The sequence below is a fragment of the Micropterus salmoides genome, unplaced genomic scaffold, assembly GCF_014851395.1.
Source record: "Micropterus salmoides isolate LMB-PRFRI ecotype aquatic unplaced genomic scaffold, ASM1485139v1 Ms_hic_scaffold_13, whole genome shotgun sequence".
In the NCBI taxonomy this organism is placed as follows: domain Eukaryota; kingdom Metazoa; phylum Chordata; class Actinopteri; order Centrarchiformes; family Centrarchidae; genus Micropterus; species Micropterus salmoides.
Window position 1 is genome coordinate 9,001,341 of NW_024040374.1, and position 24,108 is coordinate 9,025,448.

Here is a 24,108-nt window from a genome sequence, read left to right on the forward strand (position 1 = left end):
CCCATCCACATCCTTCCTCTCTCCATCTTATCTCACCTTACTCGAAGTCACATTCTTGGACCCCTGCATGTTTTCTTCCACTAACTCCCACCTCCCTTTTCTGTATGTCTCAACCTTGTTTTTCCCCTGCTTCCCCTCCTTATGACACCCCTCTACCCGGCCACAGGTCTTACCAGGTATGGGCTACAGTGAAGCGTCGCCTCTGCCGGATGCTCTTGTTGACCATCAGCTTGCGGAAGAGGCGCGGGGAGCTTCTGGGGGACAGTTTGGGGGACGTGGCGCCCCTCTTCCCTACACCTGGGATTTTGGGAGGCTCCAGTTCCAGGTGCATGTGCTCCTTGAATGTACGGATGCAGGAGTCCATCTCAACGCTCAGCTCGTTGGATGACATCCTTGCAAGCTGGGTAGAGTCCTGTGTGGCAGACTTTCCTTCCTATTACAAATTCTGCCCCTTTCTGTCCAAATTCAGTCACATCAGCTCGTCATGTACAGTTGCTTTTGCCCTCCTCTTGTCTTATCCAGACACAGAAGTTTACACTGGGTTGAGGTGTTGAAAGGGACCTCAGACACAAACATTCACCCAGGGAAAGGCCAGCTCACACATACCTTTTTGTTGTTTGTGTTGCCTCTGTGCTTTCGATCCTTTCCCCCCTTTCCACGTTTTTCACGCGTTTAGGGATTAGCCAGCCAGTCGAGCCCACTCCCTCTCTCTTTCCTTTGGCTCATGCACCGTGCTTTAGAGGAGCTTTACACACAGCAGGGCCACATACAGCTCGTTCCAGGAGAGAAGAATTCCTCTTCTCAACACTGGTTCTCTGCCATCTCCCTCCTGGGTTTGCTGTCTGTACAGTGCACACCCCAGTGCTCAATCACGCTCCCTTCTTTCCTCTCTGTCCCTGTGTCACTGTTGGTGCATGCTAAATGCACACCTCAGTACCAACTCTTTCTCTCAGTCCTTGCAGGCAGCTTGATGTTGGAAGCTCTCTATTATAAAAGATTCAGAAGGGATGAAAACTGCTCTCTGCCTCCTCTTGTCTTGCTCTCCCTCCATCAACCACTGCTTGACTGACCTCCTCTCTCTGCAAACAACCCCCACGTCTCCAAAAGGCACTCCCGGTGTGGCACAGAGTGACTCCCACTATGCCGAGCCTTAAGTCAGATTTCCCTTCACTCGCACTGTCAGAGCAGTGAGCGAAGGACAGCACAGGCAAATGCTGCACTTGCGGTTTCATTCAGAATATACACAAGGAGCTGAGAGCAGGCACGCAGAGAGTGTAAGCCACTCCTCCCCTGTTAAGGATTGGCTGGTGGTTGTTGTGACGACAAGCAGGCAGGCACAGTAACAGGTTGTCAGATTTATTATTTATTTTTTGTTTAGCCAGGATTTGTGGTAATGTTGCTGATGATGTTGTGACCTTTAGTGAGGCAGGCAGATGGAGAGTGGAGGCCAAGAAAGAAATGGAAATTTGGAATGGGGATGAAAGGAAACAGTTTAATAGGCGTCATTGAAGAAAAACATACACACTGCTCAAAGGTCAACTGATTCAAATAAACACTCTAAAGCATTCATTTATGTCTGTACACAAAAGTCATTCTGCAGTAAGGCAACCACATATTACCTTACCACACAAAGTATATTCCATCACAAACTATTTAACAATTTATCTCTCTCTGTCTCACACACACACTTTTACCCATCCACAATTCTGTCTGAATGGACACATTACAATCATGAGATTGTCACAGTAGGAAGAGAAAAAGAAAGAATTCATAGATACAGTCGTTCCAGATACACACACAAAGGGCTACTCTGAGTGATGAAAAGAAGAGAGAAAAATGAGGGGCAATGTCCTGAAGGTAGAGAGACAGACGATGGGGGGGAGGGGGGGGGGGGGGGCAGCATGACGAGTTTTGGAAATGTGAGCCCTTGCTCGTCTGCTCTGTGGACTGATTTGTTTTGGTTGTGAGTCACTGATGATTCTGAGCCAGTGCAAGAATGCAGCGCTTTCATACTAAATGCTTGCCAATAATCCCTTTTAAAATAGTCTTCCCAAGCTTGTATATATAATAAGAAAACACTTGTAGTAAAACGAGATGTCAAAGGAGCACAGCAAGTCAGAGTGTGTATTATTTATTGGTGGTTTAAAAATCAACAATAGTCTGACACTCTATTTTATATACCAGTACAAATAATAAACTTTTCTCCAGCAAAAAGGTTAAAGTAATATAATATATAATTTTATAAATAATTAACTTTTATATTATATAACTTCTAAGCATACAATAAATTACATCCATCCATCATCAACCGCTTATCCTGTTTATAGGATTGCTGGGGGGCTGGAGCCAGTCCCAGCTGGCATCAGGCGAGAGGCAGGGTACACCCTGGACAGTTCACCAGTCCATCGCAGGGCACAGAGACATGAACCAATTACATAAGAATTGAAAATACAAATAAATAAAAGTGAAACTCAGGTCTCTAGTCTTTTTTCTGTCCTGCATTTTCCCCTTGGGGCACCAGAGTTGCTGTTTCAAGGTTAAGTTGCATACAAGCAGTTTTTTGTGAAACTAGAAGAAATTGTGGCTTGTTGACACAGTGAAAGGTGTGCATTTGGCAAAGGAATGGATAAATGGGATAGTGAGTAGCAGTGTACAAGCACCACAGTAGCTTCCCTCATAAGAGAGCAACTGAAATCGCAGAAACGAAAAGAAAAGAAACAAGATAGTAGGAATGAAAACTAGCCTGAAGCAGGAAACGATCAGTTCATTTATTGTCAGGTTAAACGGTTGGCTCACACAAAAACAAGCTTCCTCATAAAATAAATCGAATGGTGCACCAAACGACCATTCCTGTGCTGTGATAATAGAGAATATAGCCAAAAAAAATAAAAACGCAGCATTTGTGTCCAATGTTAAATTACTTGATGCTCGCATTACGCACCACTTAAGACAAAAGTGATTGTTTATGTAAGATGTGCAGTCTATAGCCCCGGAGATATAGACAATGTGTTTTTTTACTTAGTTGAACTGGACAGGGGAACAGATGCTGAGCCTGAAAGGGAGCCTTCAGGGCGCTGAGATGCAGGATAATTTTGGGGGTAAAAATGTTATCAGCATTACCACAGATGGAGCAACTGTCCAGACGGGGACAGTGAATGGACTGAATGGGAGTTTCCTCAAGTCTAGTCAGTTCACTGCCTTGCTCGTCCCCTGGAGTTGCCAGTGCACAATTCTTTGAAAGAAGTGAAAGGATGCAATCATTTATAATTTTTCCTCTCCAAATTGCATTCATTGTACCACCAGCCTATGTAAATGGTGGTACAAGTAAATAAAAGAGAGTTACGGGACACAGCTGCAGAACTGAATACACAGATTCTGAAAATTAGACAGGTTTTCACTGTAAGTTGGAAGCAAGCAACTTCAACAATGCAAGTGATGATGCATCATTGGACCCAAAAGTGGAGAGGACTAAATATATGGGTCTCCTAAAACATCTTGCTCCTTGTTCTTCACTGATTTAGCATGTATGAAGCATGTGTTACAAGAACTTGGCGATCTTTCCCCGAAATTACAGAAATGTGACACACCTCTTGTTGATGTAGGCTGTCACATCCAGCTGATGATTGATGTTATGAGAGAAATGAAAGAGTCAAGCAGACAAGGTTGAGCGAGGTATTACCACGGGCCAGTTTAAAGTGTTGATCATACAGTCACCCCAGGAAAAACAGACAGGTTGCAGTTCTATCAGGCGCTCATTTATAATCTGACTTAATGATTCCTGACATTGAGTTGTTGGCTTTTATTAAACCTCTGGCAAAAACAGAGAGACAGCTTCATTCTCTTCGGAAAGAAGGAAATCAGGAGATCTGGCAAAACTAAAGGGATTCGCGTCCATGGAAGTAATCAGTGGATACAGAGATTGGAAGCTACAAGGAGGAAAAACATTGAGACTTCTGATAGCGAGCAACACCATTCTCCCCACCTCTGCTAAATGTGACTTAGGACTTTTAGTATGCAACAACACACAGACAGGCCAGGAATGAACTTTATCTGCTTTTTCTGTTTTTTGTGGACCTCAACAGACCTCTTCCAGACAAGTGGGACCCTCTGCCCTTTGTTAAAGAATGGATTAAAGTAGGCCACCATTCTTTCTCATTGTGGGTAACAGGCCGGCATTCACAGACACCTGTAAACAGACCAGTATGGTCTAATATACTTTAGTTAAAAAATTTAATTCTGTGTTTAAATGTGTGTGATACAATTTAAATTATTTTTGCTTTTGCTTAGTGGTTATATGGCTAAGCTTCGTTATTTGCTGGTCAGTATGATAGATATATGATATATGATAGTTTTGCAAGATTTGCTTATACTATTGGACAAATTAAAAATTCATCCAAATTAAAAATTTATCCCAAAGTTTAAGACATTTTACTAAAAGACAAAAATGTCAACCTGCTGGTACCACTACCGGAAAAATCGAAGGTACGTAGGATTCATCCTCTGGGGAAAATGAATGTCTTTACAAAATGTATGGCAATACACCCAATAGTTGATATTTTTATAGCACTTCATAGAATTGGAAAAGTCTCACAGCTTCTCCATCTGCTTGCCATTTCTTCTTCAAACCAGGGCTGCTGCGGAAGACTCAATATTAAAGATAGAAAAAATTTAACCAAACATCTGTACACAAAATCTTATACCTGGTTCTTGCACATCAGTGCAATTTTTGCATTAAAAAGGGAGATGACAAAAGTTGAATGACAAAGCACAAATGAGAAGGCCAAAAAAACAATGCCAGCAAGTCATTTTAAAAGAGATGAAAGATCAAGAGATTGAATTAGAGAGTGAGTGGGTCATTTTATTCTACATTTTTTCACATCCTTGAGGGCTCAAATGAAAGCAATGCACCATGGACCTACATATTGGTACCTCTGGGAGTGCAGACTGACTGAAAAATACTGCATTATTTCACACAGCTGCCATCGGCCATCACCTTAAGTGCTGAAATTAGTAGTCAATAAATCAATTATTCAAATAGCAGAAAAGTAATTGACAACAATGGATTGGATTATTGATTTATCGTTTGTCATTTATCATAAACAAGACTAAGACTTGAGCTAAATGCTAACATTTATGTCAACATTTAGCAGGTATAATATTTACCATGTTTACATCTTAGTTTAGTGTGTTGGCATGCTAACATTTTATTTAGTCATACACGTAAGTATTGGACGAAATGAAATTTTGTCCAAATGGTGGCACTACATAAAAAGTTAAGGGATCACAATTCATCCTAAGGGGGGACAACTAAAACCAACACTACTACATCAACCTTATGGGTGAATCAGTCCTCTGGGAACCACAAATATATGTTTAAATTTTCATGGCAATTCATCGAATAGTTGTTAAGATATTTGGTGACTCTGGTTATAGCTTCATACAGATACAAGCATAGTTCTGGTACTAACTGGGTTTTGCGATACGATTATTCCCATTTGGATACTTTTTATGCTATGTTCTAATTTGAACCAATGTAGTTGTAAGAGGAAGCAGATGACAGAGCTTATAAATCAATATGCTGACAATTTCTGGATATTATTTCCCTACCTTGCTGAACAAATATTGGGAAGATTTGTATAAGCATCCCTGCCCATCCAAGCCCCACCTGTCACGTTCAATAATGTCACAACATGCAAGAACGACGCTTCAGCCAGCCCCATGTTGACTTAGCCTTTGGTCTCCCACAGTGAAACCCTGAGCAGGGTGAACAGAACATCCTTAGGACCAGTGTGTGTGTGTGTGTGTTTGTGTGTGACGAGGATCTTGCATGTCTCTGTGTGTTTATCATAAGCGTGTGGTTCAGATGGAGATGATGGGGAGTGCGTGTGAGAGATTTAGGTCTTGAGATGAGAGCCCTTAGTGTAGCATCTCTGGTTACATTAAAACAATCTCCCTTTTTCACACTCCGTCTCTCTCAGATACGTGAAAAACAATACTGCATTGTGGCCCATATTAACAGAGCTGTACTCGTTCACAAGGGTTCAAATCCCGAAAAAGAGAGACTCAAACACAAGCTGCTATATTACCACCAACAGATGAAAAGGGTATAAAAGAGGGTGTGAATTATTTATCCATATGAATTATATCCATGCAATTAATGCAAATATAAAACAAAACAAAGGATAAAAGCTCAAATGAAAAAATAAACAGTGAAACATATGAGTAAAAAGATAGCAGGGAACAAGAGCAAAAGGGATACAGGAAGCCTGTGAAATAATCTGAAACAGCTGGAGAAGAGGCCAAAGGGCATTATGATTTGAAGGTGACCTTGTTAATATTTCTTCTGCGTACAATACTAGAGAACAGACAACGAGTAATGTCAACTATAGATTTCTTCCTGGGATGTTTGACTATCCTGTAGCATGAAGACAGTTATCTCATTAAAAGAATGCCCCTGTAAACACACAGCCTAATAGACTACTCTAAACTACTCTGAGTCTCTGGTTTAATTCACACTCACACATGAGAGGATTGCCATGCGAGACAAACTGACAACCAGGAGAGTAGTCGAGGTAAAAGTGATAGATTATTTTTCCTCGGACACTGAACCAAAACTCTCCCAAAGCTGATGAAACTGTGGAGGATACGAGTACTCATTCAAAGGATTTAGCATAAAACGGGATCATATTTGACCATCCAATGTCCCACTAGCTAAGCTGTATAATCATGCAAAATGATGTTGAAATATTAAATCCATGTCGATTCTTTTTTCGTTGAGTTTAGGTGAGCAGCACTTCCCCTTCCCGTAGATTAAGAGGTGGTGTTGCACCAAGAGCTCCACCTATTCAACAAAAAAGATTTAGATAATTTAAAATGTTCTCAGATACAGTTACTAAAAACTATACAAAACCTTACTCAATTGGAGCAGCATACACAAATTAAACCTCCACTATAAGCCTTTGTTCAGCTCCATATACTTGTTGACATAATCCCTTGCTTGCTTTGAAATGAAAGTTTTTCTCTGTTGACCTGTGTCCAAAACATTTAATGAATCAATATTCAAAGTTGCAAAACAACTAAGTATGAAAAACTTTTTAACCTATTGTATGGTTGGAACTGAGTAGCTGGAATTTCACATCATTGTGTGTAATCTGTTTGCCTTGGTCTCTGTGCGTGCTAAAATGAAAAATGTAAGATCCAATTTCTGCTCACTGGCAGTGTGGATTACTCACACCCGCACAAAAGCCGTCTGGAACACCAGCAGAGAGGCCAGTGCTCAACAACACGCCACACAAAGAAAGTACACAGAGTGCAGACAAGCCATAATCTAACCGGTGTCGTCCTGACCCAGGGTGAAGAACACATTCAAATACAGTTTCAAATCATGTTAGGAGAGGGATCTAAAATGGTAAATGTCATTCATAGAGGAATGACATATTATATAAGTATACATCACAGAGAGCTCTGGTTTGGACTTAATATATATGAATGTTTACAAGCTCAAGCATTCTGGGAAGACCTGTGCTCATTTTTAGTATTCGATGTACTGGACATAAAAATTAGTATCACTACCAGACATTACAATCATGCCTTTGTCATACATGTCTGAAATATCACCGATCTACAATAAAACTACAGTGAAACTACAGCTAACCGTTTTAATAAAACACCTATATATAATATCTTTTAGTGAATTGTACATCTCCCTCTTGGGGATTTTTGCAGATCATATCAAAGTTACTTTACAAAATTATAGAACGTGTTATTAGGCTTACAGAACACAATATTCTTTGAGCTGGGTACAGGCAGAATAAAGAATATTTGTGTAATGCCCTTTTCTCTTGTGTAAACACTGCCACTGGCTCAACTACTGTTTGTTTTTTTTTGGCATTTGTGAATACTAGAGAAAAAAGGCAAAAGCTGTAGTCAGACCAATATTAGCCTGGCAACATTTATTTATGTATTGTGGCCAAAAGCATGGGAGATAGGAAATAGCATGGGTAGAGTTGTAAACACAAACTGCGGGAGCTAGCATTGCTAGCAGCTTCTTATCAAAAACTTGCACTCCTGCACTCACTACAGTAAGGTGACCAGATTTATGAAACGAAAACCGGGGACATTTTTGGTTTGGTGGTCAGTATGTCATTAAAAAATATGTTATTGTGAAATAAAAAGGGGGACAATTTTGGTTTTATAATCTGTCAAATATAACTCTTCTGAATTAAATCACGTCATACTGAGGCAGAAACTACCTTTCAGTCAATAAGTAGAGGCTGCAATTACTTTCTGGCAAGTAAAAGCATTACATTCAAGTTCAAGTTCAAGTCTTTATTTGCCAAAACGACGCAAGTTGCCTGGAATTCATTTTAGTGATTTGGCTCATTCTGGACTGTACAAGACAATATTGGACAAAAATAACAACACATCATCATACATAACATATAGCATAAAAACAAAACAAATACTAATGAGTAAATATGACAAATACTATAGTATAGTGCTAATACATTTAGTGACACTGAGGAGAAGGACGTAGTTGTATAGGCAGAGCAGATAAGGATTGTTGGTGTGAATTGAGGGACCTCACAGCCTGCAGGTAAGTGCTATTTGAAAAACGGGTGCTTCTGATGCTTCTTAGCCTTCTGCCTGATGGTAGAAGGGTAAAAAGAGAATTAGCAGGGTGCAAAGAATCTTTAAGTATTTTCAGTCCAGTTTTAAGTAAACGGAAGATGTCACAGATCTTAGGGAGGTCCAGCCCAATTATTCTTGACGCTGTCCTAACTACCCTATTCAGTGCCGATTTATCATCAGCAATGATGAGCAGTTACCCCACCATACAGTGATGAAGAAAATAAGTATACTATCATTGCTCTGTAGAAGTGGAGCATACCCGCCTGGGACACTTTAAATTTCCTCAGTTGTCTTAAAAAGAAGAATCGCTGGTGAGCTTTTTTAACAATCTGACTGACATTGGTGTACATAGACTGTATTGGCCATTTAAAAGGTATTTTAACAGGTAAATAGGACTGGGTTGGTTGGTACACAGCAAGTTAAATAATGTAGAGTCATAAGGATAATTGCAAAAGAGATCTTGTCTTTATTTTATATATAACTCAGCAGTAAGTCATGTTAATTATAAGCTACATTCGTTTTCCAAATATGAACAAGGATATTAGACATAGGCCTGCCAAACACAATCTATCGGAAACAACAGGCTTCAGTTATTGCCTATAATCACGTAAATGTCATGCTTGGTTACAATAAACTGCAAACACTTATTGGCCACAGTTGTGATTATTCTGTTAAAAGAAATGCTAAAAGTAGGCCTATCACAAAGACATATCTTTGCAATGACCACAGACATGAAGTGATCTTTATTTACAAGTTATGATTGTTTGATCCAGATTCGGACGGTATAACACCTGTATGCTCTGCTGTCCAGTCTTTCTGGCCACGTAAAATCTGATTTCAGGTCTGTTAACACCTTATACAGTCTATGAATAACACACAGTTAAAAACGAGGACGTTTCCGGGGACAGCTCCAGACGGGGACAGGCCACCAAAACCGGGGACTGTCCCCAGAAAATGGGGACGTCTGGTCACCCTACGCTACAGACAAGCATCCTTCTCTGCTGCTTGTATTATTTCTCGTTGCAGTTTTTAAGAATATAAACAAACATTGTTTCCTGAATGACAGGTCAATCCCAACCCCTCACTCAAACAGGCTGGGGAACATTGCCGTTTCTTGTGTCAAATTTGAACTCTGTGTGAAGCGAAAGATTCAGGTAAGTTTGTAACTTCGTAGCGAATGTGTCCTGTCCTACATAGAAGTGACTGGACTGCACTGCTGTCAAAGTTTTTAAATTGTTCCCTGATGCAGCCATCCATCCAGCTAATCATCGCCCATCGCTTTACTGAAGTCTGCTCTTATCTACAGCTGCTCAGCCGGTAGACCATGTTTAAACTAGCACAAAGCACAACAAAACTTGACAGTTTCAGTTGAAGAATTTCATCTGCATATTATTTTGAAAAGTTTCACAGTGGCATGAACACAGAAGAGTAGTTTGTTTTGTTTGTCTTAACTAACAAATACTAGATTACTAGCTAGTTTCTAATGTTCAAACAAGTGTACAGTCAAAAGCATGCTCAGCGTGGCATGTCACAACCCGAATATGATTTAAGGAACTAACAGATATGTTTGTTTTTATTGGTTGTGATAGCCTCTATTCACCTGATTAGGACAATCTAGAAGAAGTGTTTAAGGTAATTGCAGAAGAGACATCAGGTTAAGGTCTTATTACTAATGTTCCTGTACTGTAAATGCATCCACTGGCTTTCATTTAGCATGTCTCTGTTCTATACAAGTACAAAATACACTTTGATAAAGAGCCGACTTTTGGTCATTTACAGTGTACACCACAATCACCACCACACTAACACTGGCTTCTCTCGGGCAGTGGCACAAGCACATCCAGCCACACAAACAATTTCAACAATCAATCTATGAGTCACTCTGAGCTCTGAAACAATTGTGTACATCAGCATAAAAATAATGGAATCCCAAAATAACTTCTTGCTCTGTCCTCCTACTTCCAAACATTGTTGAAGGCACTTAAATTAGTACAAGTAGTAGGGGCTGAGAGGGGAAGAGGAGATATGCTGATGACTGGTATTTATCTGATGACTGATGTAACAGACAGATATAGAAATACTGTATATATTATTCACACACACAGACACACACGCACACACACACACACACACACACACACACACACCAGCTGAATGCTTCACTGGGGTAGGGAGTAATCAGACTTGAGGACCTTCAGGATGGTTCTGCTGACCCTGACGTTTAGCTGCAGTGATGCCTGAAGGAGACATAGTGTGAAAGCTTTGTAAAAGAGATGAGGACCAACAGGGAAAAGCACACGGGGGAAACATGTCTGCCTCTACCACCAGGGTTACAGACGGCTGACACATACCTCACCTGTTATAAAGTCTGCGCTTTCCACAGCGGACTGCACAGTCACCAATAAACTCACTGTTAACAAAAAGAAATGGAAGAAATAGAATTTCAGATTTTATAAAAATAAAAAATACATCCTGTTCAGATTGTTACAAATTAAAGAAAAGGTGTCTTGTTAAGGTCTTGGGCCACCACAAGCCGCCAGAAAGGCTTTAGTGATCCTTGGCATAGATCCTCCAAGTTTTGATGATGGTGGTGGACAGTGCTGTCTAACACAGCTTCCAAATCTCCCACATTTTAAATGCGTTGAGATCTGGTGACAGCATTAAATATTATGCATGCTATTCATTCTGTGTGGAAGCATCTGCATTAATTTTTCTTTTCTCATTTATTCAGCTTCCTCCTTTAATCTGTCACAAGTGTGTATGTGTGAGTGTGTGTGTGTAGGTGTGTCTGGGTGTGGGTGTGTGTGTGTTCAGCCATTCAGTCAACCATTTCCACACTGCACTCCTCTGGTAGAAATAGAAATTACAGCTCTTCAACAATTCATTCAATGACTTCTTTACAAGCACTAAGATCAGGATTTTAATGTGATTCGCAGAAGAACATCACATTTAATTTTTCCCAGTTTGCCAACTTCCAAGTGATATTGCCTAGAGCTGCAACAATTAATTGATTGATCATTTAAAAAATTTTGTTGACATTTATGATAGTATAGAAATATCTTTGGGTTTGGGACTGTTGGTTCAATAAAACAAGCTATTTGAATACACCACCTTAAGCTATGGGAATTTTCTGACTTTTGAAAGCCAAAACAATTACAACTTAAATAAGACTTTAAAAATATTCAAATAAAAATATCTGAGATGGGAACATCACTCTTGGTTAAATTACACAAGGCAATTTGTCACGGCAAGACAAAGTAGGCATTACTTGTGTACCTGTTTTGGGAGCATGGATTGGAGTATGTTCAGAGAGGATGCCACCCAGAAGCCTGGATGAATGGAGAGCAGAGGGTTCTATCCAGAGGTAAAAAAGCTGCTTTTCGGTTGGGTGATAAAGAAGCTTATAGCACTGCCAGAGCAAGACTAAAAGCTGGCGTCAAGGAGGCAAAGCGGAGACATCAGCAGAGACTGGAGAGAGACCTCAACACCAACAACACCAAAGATATGTGGCAGGCCATCAAAAACATCACAGGCTAAAAAAGCAGGAGCTCCCTCATCATGTGTGAGGCCACATTACCAGATGAACTTAACACCTTTTATGCTCGCTTTGATCTCCTCAACAAGGAGTCAGCTGCAAAGTCTACTCCACCTCCAGATGACTGGCCATTGTCAGTATCCACAGCAGATGTGAGGAGAGTCATGCTGAGTGTGAGTGAGTACATGAGTACATCAGCCAGGCCTGATAACATTCCTGGCTGTGTACTGAAAGCCTGTGCCAATCAGCTAGTTGATGTTATTGCTGACATTTTCAACATCTCACTGTCCCAGGAGAGGGATCCCACCTGTTTCAAGACAGCAACCATCATTTCTGTACCTAAAAAGTCTGCAGTGTCTAGTCTGAACGACTACCGCCCTGTGGCACTTAACCCCATTCTGATGAAGTGCTTTGAGAAACTGTCTTTTCAGCACATAAAGAGCAACATCCCAGCCAGCCTGGACCCTCACCAGTTTGCTTTCAGAACCAACAGACCCACAGAGGATACCATCTCCACTGCCCTCCACTCAGCCCTCACACACCTTGAGAAAAACAACACCTGCATCAGAAGGCTGTTTGTGAATTTCAGCTCTGCATTCAACACAATCTCCCCCTGAAACTGATCAGCAAACTCAGCTCTCTGGGTTTAAATACAACAGTCTTCAACTGGATATTGGTCTTCCTCACAAACAGACCCCAGTCAGTTTGGATTGGTGGACACACCTCCTCCACTCTAGCGCTCAACACCGGAGCCCCCCAGGGCTGTGTGCTCAACCCCCTCTTGTTCACGCTGTACAACCACGACTGAATCCCCTGACATGGAGAGAACTCTGTTGTGAAGTTTGCGGATGACACCACCATCATCGGCTGGATTTAAAACAATGACGAGACTTCATATCAGGAGGAAATTCATAATCTTGTAGAGTGGTGCTCAGAGAACAACCTACTGCTCAGAGAACCTGACATGGTTGTCTCACATCTCCACGCTGGTGAAGAAATCTCAGAAAGGACTGTATTTCTTGTGGAAGCTTAAGAAGGCCAAATTCTCACACCTGGTTCTTGTCAGCTTTTACTGAGGGGCAATAGAAAGCATCCTGACTGGAAAAATCACAAACTGGCATGGGATATGCGCAGCCCAGGACCAGATGGCTCTGCAGTCTCAGAAGATTATTGGTACCCATCTCCCGAGCATCAGTGATATCGGTGAGGTGAGGTGCCTACGGAGAGCCCAAAAGATACTAAAGGACAGTACCCACCCAGCCATAGCCTGTTCACCCTGCTGCCTTCTGGGAAGAGATATAGAAGTTTCTGTCCTGGGTACAGCAACCCTTATTCATCTAACTAAAAGGAATGAAACACTTGGCAACTCCTATTAAAGTGTTTCTTAACTGGATCCCCCCCCCCATACTCGACCACAAGACCAATCAGGACTGATTAGGTAGTTAAGGAAAAGCGTATCTGAATTTGACACGACTGGACAACTGGCTGTCCGCCAAGAACTAGCCACTTGCTGTTTTGTGTATGTGTAACTGCACATTGACCTGTTGCTGTGGGGGAGTGTGTGTGTGTGTGTATGCATTTACAAATGTGTCTGAAAGCAAGGTGCATAAATAATGAAACAAGGCAGTATCATCTTCAACAGGCTAAATGCAACATGACAGATCAGTCACAGATTCAGAGAGGTATTCTAACAAGACTTCTGAAGCAAAGTCTTTGCTCAGTATGACTCGAGGAACCTGTGGTTTGCAATAGCATAACTTTGTCTCCAATAATTAGCTGTTCAAACTGCACTTATTAACCTCTGAGTGCCATCCAACTACCTTTAAATGTATGATAAATGATTAATATCAGCATGTTTATAAAGCCCTCTCATGCCCCGTGCACGCTTACAGTCACAGTCGCCCTCCCTCCCATTTCTGAACTGTCTGATAGTTGCCAGAACCTCTTTGAGGCCAGTGTTAAACATTCCTCCATGGGCTCCCAGAATTCCTCTCACACGTGTGTTTGTGCTTGTGTGTGTGAGTGTAAAATATATATTGTATTTCTTTATCTGTCTGTTACACCAGTCATCAGTTAATTACCAGTCATCAGCATATCTCCTCAAGACACTTATTCAGGGGGACAACCAAGTCCTATAGCCTCCTGCTTGAGCTATGTTTGTTTTGCAGTCTATTTTTAAATACAGTAATTGTGCTCTTTTTCTCTGTAGTTTAATGTTTTAAGTGATAAAACTATATTAATTTTTGATAACATAAGCTGAGGTGGTCTTTGTTTTAGGTAAGTTGGCCAATCTCCCACTACAAAACACTGCGGGACACTCTGGGACAAAAACCTACCTTCAGTCATTCATGTGTGTTCATTATAAGCTAAAGCACATCCTTATCCAGTTACACAAATACTAACCACATAGTCAGTTATGCCTGCTCGTACTCTACTGGCCCCTCTACTAATAAAGTGAGCGTGTGTACTGTATTGGGGTACTGTTGTGGGATGAAAACAACCAGTGTCAACTTCTCAGGAACTAAGAAAAGCAGCATCATGTTTAGTTTGATTGTTAAAGGTGTCATAAACAATAGGCTTGAACTACTGCCACTGAGCAAGTTTGTGTTCTATTGATTTCTTTGCCTTCTATTTTACTGTTCACTCACCATTCAGGATCAACTGGCGTGATGTCTATCCTGGGAGGGGCTCCAAAGGGCAAAGACGTTGGCCTGGCCATGATTTCATCATCGGGTGTCCGTGACCTGTCCCCCTGACGCCATGACAACGGGGGTAGCTGCAGGGTTCCCGAGAAACGCCGTCTGCCACGTCGCAGGTCGACCCCCAGTGTGCAGGACGGGGACGTGAAAGACTCACTGAGGCAACAATCTGGAGGCTCTTTGCTGTCCTGAGAAGAGAAAGAAATGAAAGAGGAAGTACATGAAATTAAAGAACACTGTTTTGATATTCATTTGGATTCAAATGGAGAAAGATAAAATAAGATAAAATCCTGAGCATAGCCCTGTGTTTAACTACATATGTGTTAACTGTTTGCCCACTAAGGGGCGCCACAGGTTTGTTTCTGACTAAAGATGGAGTTACATTAGTAAAGCACTTCATCCATTCTTTGGTGATCTATTACACCTACTACCATCCTACTGTCTCAGATTACCTCATACAGGAGGGGGATAAAATCCAATAAAACCCAAATTTGCATCCTTAAGTTGAGTTAATTAAAAAATGAAAAGAGAACATTACTAACAAAACTTTGAACACCCACAGGGATGAATGACACCAGACCTTAAATATTATGATGACTTAAATAAATATTAAAACAAGATCTACTTAAATCCCCTGAGCCGTTTACCGTGCAGTATAACATGAATGCCACATGATTCTAGGATTTTTTTCTTTCATCATCTCTTCACTTATGCCTCCTCCGAAGCCTCCACTCTTTCCTTCCGCCTCATTTAGTGGCTTAATTTGTCTTGTTAGCGTGTGCTGTCTGTAGCACACTGATTGCAGCACATAAATAACCATGTGTATCCCTCAGCTGTGCACCTGGGCCATATTTACTGAGCATCTCAGAGACACCTCTAGAAGTCATTCTCAGTGTGACGAGGACTAAAAATACCATCTCCATACACTTTCAAACAAAAGTAGAAATTCTCTCCACAAATTACTCTTTTACAATCAATGCATTTCCCTTTTTTCCATGGTTATTCAAGGCTACCCATAAACCACTCATAACCTGCCCCGTCAAATACAGGCTGTGCTTGTTATTTATTTCAGGAAGCTCAGGTTTTATGCAGGTGGAATCAGAAACTAAAATAGCTGCAGCTAAATAGGCACCTGGCAGCACCTTATCGTGTGCTTTGCAACAAACAGGCATGCACAGCATTCACCTGTACCTGTAACATGCAGCAGATTGGTAACACCAAATTATACTGTATCATAAACAAAAAAACTGTGTTATTGTGTTTGTTTCTCGTGTTTAAACTGATATAAAGTATTTTTAAATAGCATAGATAGGTCATTCATCTTTTTACAGTATTTGGAATTTGGAGAAATTACTACTTGATGAACCAATATGAACTGACAGAAAATGTGCAACTATTTTTAAGATGGGTTAACAGTAATTTAAGTGAAAATGCCAAATGTTTTACTACTAATACTACTTTTTTTGTGAGGATACGCTGCTTTTCTTTGTTTTATGTCAAAGTAAGTAAGTAATATCTTTGGGTTTTGGATTATTGGTTGGACAAATGTAGAAGGCTTTTTTAACTGTGATGTGATTAGTGACTATATATATATATATATATATATATATATATATATATATATATATATATATATATATATATATATATATATATATATATATATATATATATATATATATATATATATTTGACTATATATACAAAAAAATTTATCAATAAAATAATCTGCATATTATTTGATCTATATTTGCTTATCCTTGAGGGTTGGGGGGAGTGGGCGGTAGAATCAAAACAGGTCAGTCAGGGCTGACAGATCAAGACAGACAACCCATTACGCCCACATTCACACCTAATCTTCATGTCTTTCAACTGTGGGAGGAAACTGGAGCACCTGGAAGAAACCCACACAGGTACAGGGAGAACATGCAAACACCACAGAGAAAGACCCCTGCAGCCCGGTTACAGTGAAGCCATTCTCTCTCAAAGAAGAACTTTGGGAAGAAGCTTCATACAGTAAAGAACTCTCACGTCCGACTCTGTAGGTAGGAGTGTTTTTAATCCTGGTTCTGCATTGTACAAGTCTAGTCAGAGTTGGTAGTAGTGCTGAGAAAAACAACCAAATAATTTGCACTGATTCTTTTTTTTTTTTTTTTAGCTCAATACCTTCTCCAGTAGTAAGTACTCCTTCCAGTAAACAAAGCCTCCCACTCTTAACAGCTCCCCTTGGCAATTTGCCCTCACCCGCCTTCTGTGCATTATCAATGCACTGACATTGACTCTTATACCCCCTAACCCCCCAAATCTCTCCTAGTTAATTGTTAATTTTTTGCACATTAAACCTATGCAAGTACTTTGCACATTGCTGCACTAACTGTAATTTATACAACCGCCATATTGTATTATTATTCTTTTCATATCTTATTGTCAATTTTATATTTATGGTTACTTAGCCTTCTTTGCCTGAGTACTACTTTCTTTATCGGTCTTTCTATTGTTTTACCTGCTATGTTTATTGTTAAGCACTAAAACACCAAAGAGAATTCTTTATATGTGTAAACCTACTTGGCAAGAAAGCGGATTCTGATTCAAACTAAATACAACTTACAAGGTAGATTTATTTGTCACAATACAACAGGTTGTAGAGCGAAATTGAGTTTTTAACTCCCTTCTGCTAAATAGCAGACAACATAATTATAAAAGCAAATATAAAAATGGTAAACAGAAATAAACTATATTCAATAGAGCAGTGCTGAGGAACATGCCAGCTATCATGATGGAAGCATCACAACCTCATTTCATTCTGACTTTTTACAGTATGGGTTACTGTCATGTCAATCCCATTGTCAAGTGTAGCTTGCTTTTAGTAGCAGTGGGAGGTGACTTATTTTTCCCTTGGAGCTTCCCAGAAGCAAACATATTCATTAATTCACCATTGGTGGTATCAGATACAGAAGAGCCATCTATGTTATTGAAAAACTCAGCATACTCAATGTTGGCTTCCAGCCTCCAGACATTCAGATTACGATTTATGCTTGAAGAATGTTAATACAGATGTTTTTCAGTTGTTCTGGATAAAATACTTCATTTATTGTATTTCCCAGTGCAACAGCTCCTCTGTGTTTCTGTATTTAGCGTTTTTTCTGTGAGTGCTGTTGTTCAGCACTTAAGTCAGGTACCCTGAAACCATTATACTTATTGCTTGTCAAGTGTCTTATCACTTTAGTTTCTTGTATCACGTCTTTGCACTAACCCTTGTATAAGCACTGTAGTTCAGTGCTGTGTACTGTCTATTATTAGCTTTTTTCTGCCAATCTGGTATGACACTGGAATTGGGTGTCTGCAATGTGTGGACTATGTCTTTGACTGTTTTCACTGTGTATGTTTACTGTTTTAATATCCTATAATAAAGTCATCCTTATCATTGATAATCAATCAATCATGGCAGTCTGTAAATACTGTACATGCAAGCTTTCGCAGGTCATTTTAATGTACAATTGGTGTTAATAAGTTGGCCTGTTGTGCATATTGCTGTAAAAGGAATATATAAAATAAAATAAAAATGTTTTTACTTCACAAAGGCAGTTGTTAAAGGAACTCAGCATTCCAGGCTCTGTGGATCTGACGGGCAAGTACATTTGTGTGTCATCAGCATAAATATGAAAAGAAATACCATGTTTATGGATAATATGTCCAAGGGGAAGCAGATACAAGGAAAACAAAATGGGTCCTAAGACCGAGCCCTGAGGCACATCATATTTAACTGGACAGAACGAAGAGACATAGTTGTTTACAGTCACGCAAAACTTCCTATTTGACAGGTAGGATGAAAATCATTCTAGGGCAGTACCAGAGATCCCCACCCAGTGCCTCAGTCTGTCTAACATGATGTTGTGATCAATGGTGTCAGGAGTACCAGGACTGAGCACATGCCATCATCAGCAGACATTAAAAGGTCATTGGTGACTTTAAGCAGGGCAGTCTCTGTGCTGTGGTACTTTCTGAAACCGGATTGAAACTTTTCAAATAATTTGTTATTTTCCAGTACAGTGAGCAGTTGTTTGGACACAATTCTTTCTAAAATCTTTGCAATAAAAGGCAGTTTTGAAATTGGTATAAAATATTGGGGGAGGGAGGGATCTAAACCAGGTTTCTTTAAAAGTGGGTTCATGCAAGCCATTTTAAAATAATCAGGGACACAACCAGTAGATAGGGAGCTGTTGAAAACAGAGATCAAATGGGGCCCAACAGAATCTATTACTTTCAGTAAAAACTTTGTATGTATTACATCAAGTGGGCTGGAGGACACTCTCATTTGTGTTACTGTTTTAAAAGCTCAGAAAGGCGGATGGGATAAAACGAAGGTTACGATATGGTAACCCTAGTTCTATAAGCACAGTACTGGACTCTATGCAGGTGTTAATGGTCAGGCCAAGCCCCTATCGGTCCAGCAACTTTCTCAGGAGTGTTCCACCATTCTGTCACTAGGTGATGTGGTGGTGGGGGTTTGGCCGGCCTGTGGCCGACCGGGTTGGTGTGGTAGACTTTGGCTTGTCGCGGCTAGGGCGGACAGTGATCGGGCTCCACCCACTATATCCATAGAGTCCAGTAGGGAGCGGAGCCTGTGAGAGATAGAACGAAGGTTATCGGTAGCGACTTCCTATTGCTCGGCTACGTGTACGATAAAATTTCAGTGGGCAAGTGCATGCGTGTATTTGGAGGAGGTAGTACACATAGAGTCCAGTAGCCTGTGTGAGATAGAACTGGTCAAAACTTTCTTGTTGCTGGTGAGGGACCTCTGAGTAAGAGGCAGTGGGGGTAATAGAGGCTCTGATTGACACCACCTTATTGGTAAAATAAGATAAAAACAATTCACAGTCATCATTACTTCCAGCTGAGGCACAAGGAGGGGTTGGGTTTACCAGCTGATCCACAGTCTTAAACAGAAACCTGGGATTGTGTTTATGTGTAGTAATGAGAAAAATAGTGTGTTCTCACATCCTTAACCATGTTATTGTAGTTAATTAATAAATCCTTCAGACTGAGGTAATGGACTTGGAGACTGGATTTTTTCCATCTGCACTTTCCTGCATTCCCTTTTTAGGCTGCGAATGCTGTCATTTATCCAGGGTTGCTTACTAGCTTTAGACGTAGACCTAACCTTTAGAGGAGCAGTAATATTTAGTGACGACAAGCAGAGATGATTGAATTGATCAACCAGATTATTGGTGTTGGAATCGGACAGATGTTGGCTTTGGCTCTGAAAGAATGTGCAAAACTTTGAAACCCTTTGTTCATTAAAGATGCGACAACACACGGAGCTTGGTGAGGCGGCATGAGTAACAGGCGAATCGCAGCTAAAAACAATACATCTGTGGTCAGATATGGTCATGTCCACTAATTCCACAGAGGAAATGCTGACACCCAGGGTAAAAACCAAGTCCAGTGTATGACCACGGTTATGTGTTTGCCCTTTGACATGTTGTTTGAAGAAGTGGCCATATTTAAAAAGTCAGTTGCATTAACATTGGTGGGGTCATCAACATGAATATTAAAATCACCACAAAGAACAATTCTGTCATAATTTAAAACCAGAGTAGATAAAAATTCAGGAAGTTCTGATAAAAATCCTCCAGGCGGTTTTGGGGGGCCATAAATTATAACAAATATGATAGGTTGCAGCCCTCCAAGTTTAAGAGTGAGAACTTCAAAGGAGTTAAATTCATCACAGCGTACTTGACGACATTTAAAATTTTTCCTATACACGCTCACTAGCCCACCACCACGACCACTGACCCTCGGTTGACTAAAACAATCATATTGAAGCGGACACAGTTCAGCTAGCTGGCTAAAGTCATTCCGTTGCAACCATTATTCACGTAAAAACTAGATTTGCAGACAAGATAAAATCATTTAAGATAAAAGTCTTACTTGACAGTGATCTCACATTGAAGAGCCATTTTAAATGGATTTGTGCTGGAGTTGGTGCAGTTGTCCTAATCCTTATAAGATTACTATGATTTCTGTGTGGGATGTGCACATTTCAGTTTACTGGTCTATGCGTGATGATATGTCTATATTGTTTTGTTCATAGTGTGTATATTAGTGTTCTCTATTCTGTAGTTTGTGTCTGATTTTATTTTATTATTATTTTATTAATGTGTTATTGTATTTTTGTATGAGTAAGCACATCGTGAGCAATGTACAATCCTGAGTCAAATTCCTCGTATGTGTACACATACCTGGCAATAAAACTGATTCTGATGTCAGGAATAGAAGTCTTTGGAACAGCGCTGGGAGCAGACGGCTTTACATGCCAGCAGGTGGAGACAGTTCTTAGTGGCAGTGAGACAGAGATCTGTTCAGTGACAGGTGGTCCAGGTGTGCTGCATGAATGATTAGTCATTCACGTAAGTCATGTGTGGAGGACTGCACCACATGCTGTATGTGAGCAGCTAACATTTCAGAGCCCCGTTTGTTTGGGTGAAGTCCTGTCTTAAAAAGAGAACGGACTTTCCACACCGCTTTAAAAAGTTAAAAAGACGGTTAAAATCTGATTTTGTCAGCTCAGACTGCTGAAGAGCTGTGTCATTTGTTCCCACATGGACTATCACTCTTGTGATGGAGGACGGGAGCGATGGCATTAGGTCCTGGAGTTTTTAAAAAATGTCAGCCGTGGTGGCACCGGGGAAGCAGTGAGTGGTAGCGTTAAAGAAGGATGTTTCTGGTTATGGAGTCACCAATTATTAGTGTGGTTGGGGAGAAAAGGGGATGAGGAGATGCCGGTTGTGGGATTCTAGAACAGGACTGAGCAGAATCTTCTTCAACACTGCATGCGGACTGAGGATCGAGTGTGTGAGGTGCCGAGTGTTGTGTTGGAGTAGCAGTAACAGACCTGAGAGAAGGGCTACCCGACGGTTCAGGGTAGAGACGGCCTCCGGACACAGCCTCCTTTAGGAAACGGTTGGGAAACGGAGGTTTTTGACCGGAATGATGGCCGCCGATCATGCCCAGCGGCAGACCGGCAGCCCAGCCAATCACCGTTTGCCGCCAGTGCAGGAGATGCAGCCGTTGGAGGAGATGCAACAGTGTCAGCAGGCGGTATCCGCCGAAAGTGATCCGTATCAGGGAGACTTGAAGCCGCAGGTGTATCTGCTGGATGGACTGGAGTGTCGTTAGACAGGGCCGCATAGCGGTTGGAGAGGCCGATGTGCGGAGGAGAGGCAATCCCATCCGAGCCTCTCTTGCTGCCTTGGAAGGGTAGAGGAGTCCCAAAACACGGTGTCCTGGATGTTAGCGGTTGCGCTAAGAGAAACAATCTGTTTTGCTTGTACTGAAGCCACATCCATAAAGCCAGTCAGCAGGGAATCTTTCTCTTTGAGTTCCTCTGAAAGTCGTCGGATGTCTTCCATAAAGTCAGCAATCTTATTGTTCGCTTTCTTAAGGAGTGTGCAGTCCTCATGGGGCAGAGTTATCTCAGCTAGTATAACGTTAGTCGCCGGAGCTTTGTTGTGATCAGTAGTGTTGATAGTGTTTTTGCGGTCATCTAGCTTAAAATCCATGTCGGATGACTAAAATCCTTAACCCACATAAAACTTAAGTTAAAAACTCAAGTTCAATAAAAGGATATAAAAAATGTAACGTAAAAGTATTATGATTAATGTCAAAGTACAGTGGCTCAGAGAGAACAACATACTGCATAACTACATATAAAGGGAAATTAATACTAATCCTTAATTAAATTGCTCTACTTCCTCAGTACCTCAATCCAGTACCTGCACAAACTATTAGCATAAACCTGGAGAACACATAATTAGATTACTCAACAAACAGTAAAACTAATACTATACTAATACTTGGCACTTTATACTGTACCTTTACTTTTCTATAAACTTTAAACATGACATCTAGGAAATCTAGAAATATATTCTGATGTTTAATAAATAGTGGACCTGTGAAGTAGTGTCATTCCTTGCTTTGTATTTAAAGAAGAATCTAGTTCTTAATAAATGTAATACTTTCATTAAAACAATCCATCATTGTGATTCAGTCCTTGTCTTAAAAGGTGAGGAAGCCCTTGTTGAGAAAACACAGTTGAGAGACAAATCAGCTTGGCAACTGCTGCTTAGAAGAAAATAAATACATGGCAACTATCAAAAGGCAGAAGCATTATGTAATGAAATGCAAAGCAGTAAAAAGTCCATCCATCCATCCATCCATCGTCAACCGCTTATCCTGCGTACAGGGTCGTGGGAGCAGTAAAAAGTGATTTCTAAAATTAAAAAAATGCTCTGTTACAGTGCCCCCTGTAGGTATAAAAAAAGAACAAGACAGAGGAAACAAAGAAAGTATTGCTTTCCAATGCTGTTAAGAGCTATTTGCCTTGAGAGATGGAGAGTCATGAGTAAGGAGGAAGAGACAACATTTTTCTATGACAGTTAAGAGAGGAGATAGTGTGGTATAAAGGCAAGGACAAAGTGAGATATAGGAGTGGTAAGAACTGCAGTGCAGAACAGAGAAGATAAAAGAAGGAAGCAATATTAGATGAGAGAAGGCTAGCAAAGAGAAAAATAACATCTGACGCAGAGAACTACCAGAGCAGAGTGAAGGACAAGCATATAAAACCACTGATGGAGCTTAATAGTGGCAATCTCAGATCAGATAATGCCCTTATTGTAGCAATCATACTAAAGAGAAATACAGACGGGACTGACTGCATCATGCTGGATGCCTGCCAATACCTGAGCCATGGTAACTCTGTGAGTTGCTCAGGATACATGTACCAACACTGCATAGTTAATCTATGACCATTGTAGAAGTAACCACACTTACCAGCTCTATAACACATGAATCATGAGTGCAAAAAAGCTAAACTAGCCAACTTTTTAAAATGTGAGTCACTTCCCTTTTCCTTTACATAAGGTAATCCTCTTTTCCTCACTTTCTTTCACAAAATTTTGAGGGAAGAAACAACTGTGTGAGTTGAACTAATTTAACTGTCTGACACATCAAACAGTCATAAAGCTGTGGGCCAGGTTTTTAATCACTTAATAGAGAGTAATGCATACAGTTGGTAAATCCAGAGATGTGACTACAACGTGAGTCGTTTGCCTATTTATTTATTTTACTCCTATAGTTTTTCTCTTATACTAGATTGTGTTGCACCAGCTATTCATAAATCAATTCAAAATTTCCTATTAAATAAACTACTAGCTGTCTTCAAACAAGTGATTTACTAAATGT

At 40.5% G+C, this 24,108-nt stretch overlaps 1 protein-coding gene across 2 annotated transcripts in view; it reads right to left on the reverse strand.

The window, feature by feature from the left end:
* Positions 1 to 24,108, reverse strand: part of pde4ba (phosphodiesterase 4B, cAMP-specific a) — a 198,296-nt gene that overhangs the window by 127,320 nt on the left and 46,868 nt on the right. The window contains exon 3 of one of the 2 annotated variants that reach the window (XM_038715354.1): positions 14,815 to 15,053. In XM_038715354.1, the coding sequence (XP_038571282.1) occupies positions 14,815 to 15,053 (239 nt within the window). Of the gene's footprint in view, positions 1 to 173; positions 1,124 to 14,814; positions 15,054 to 24,108 lie in introns of those variants that run through there. The other variant, XM_038715355.1, reaches the window with a different exon arrangement.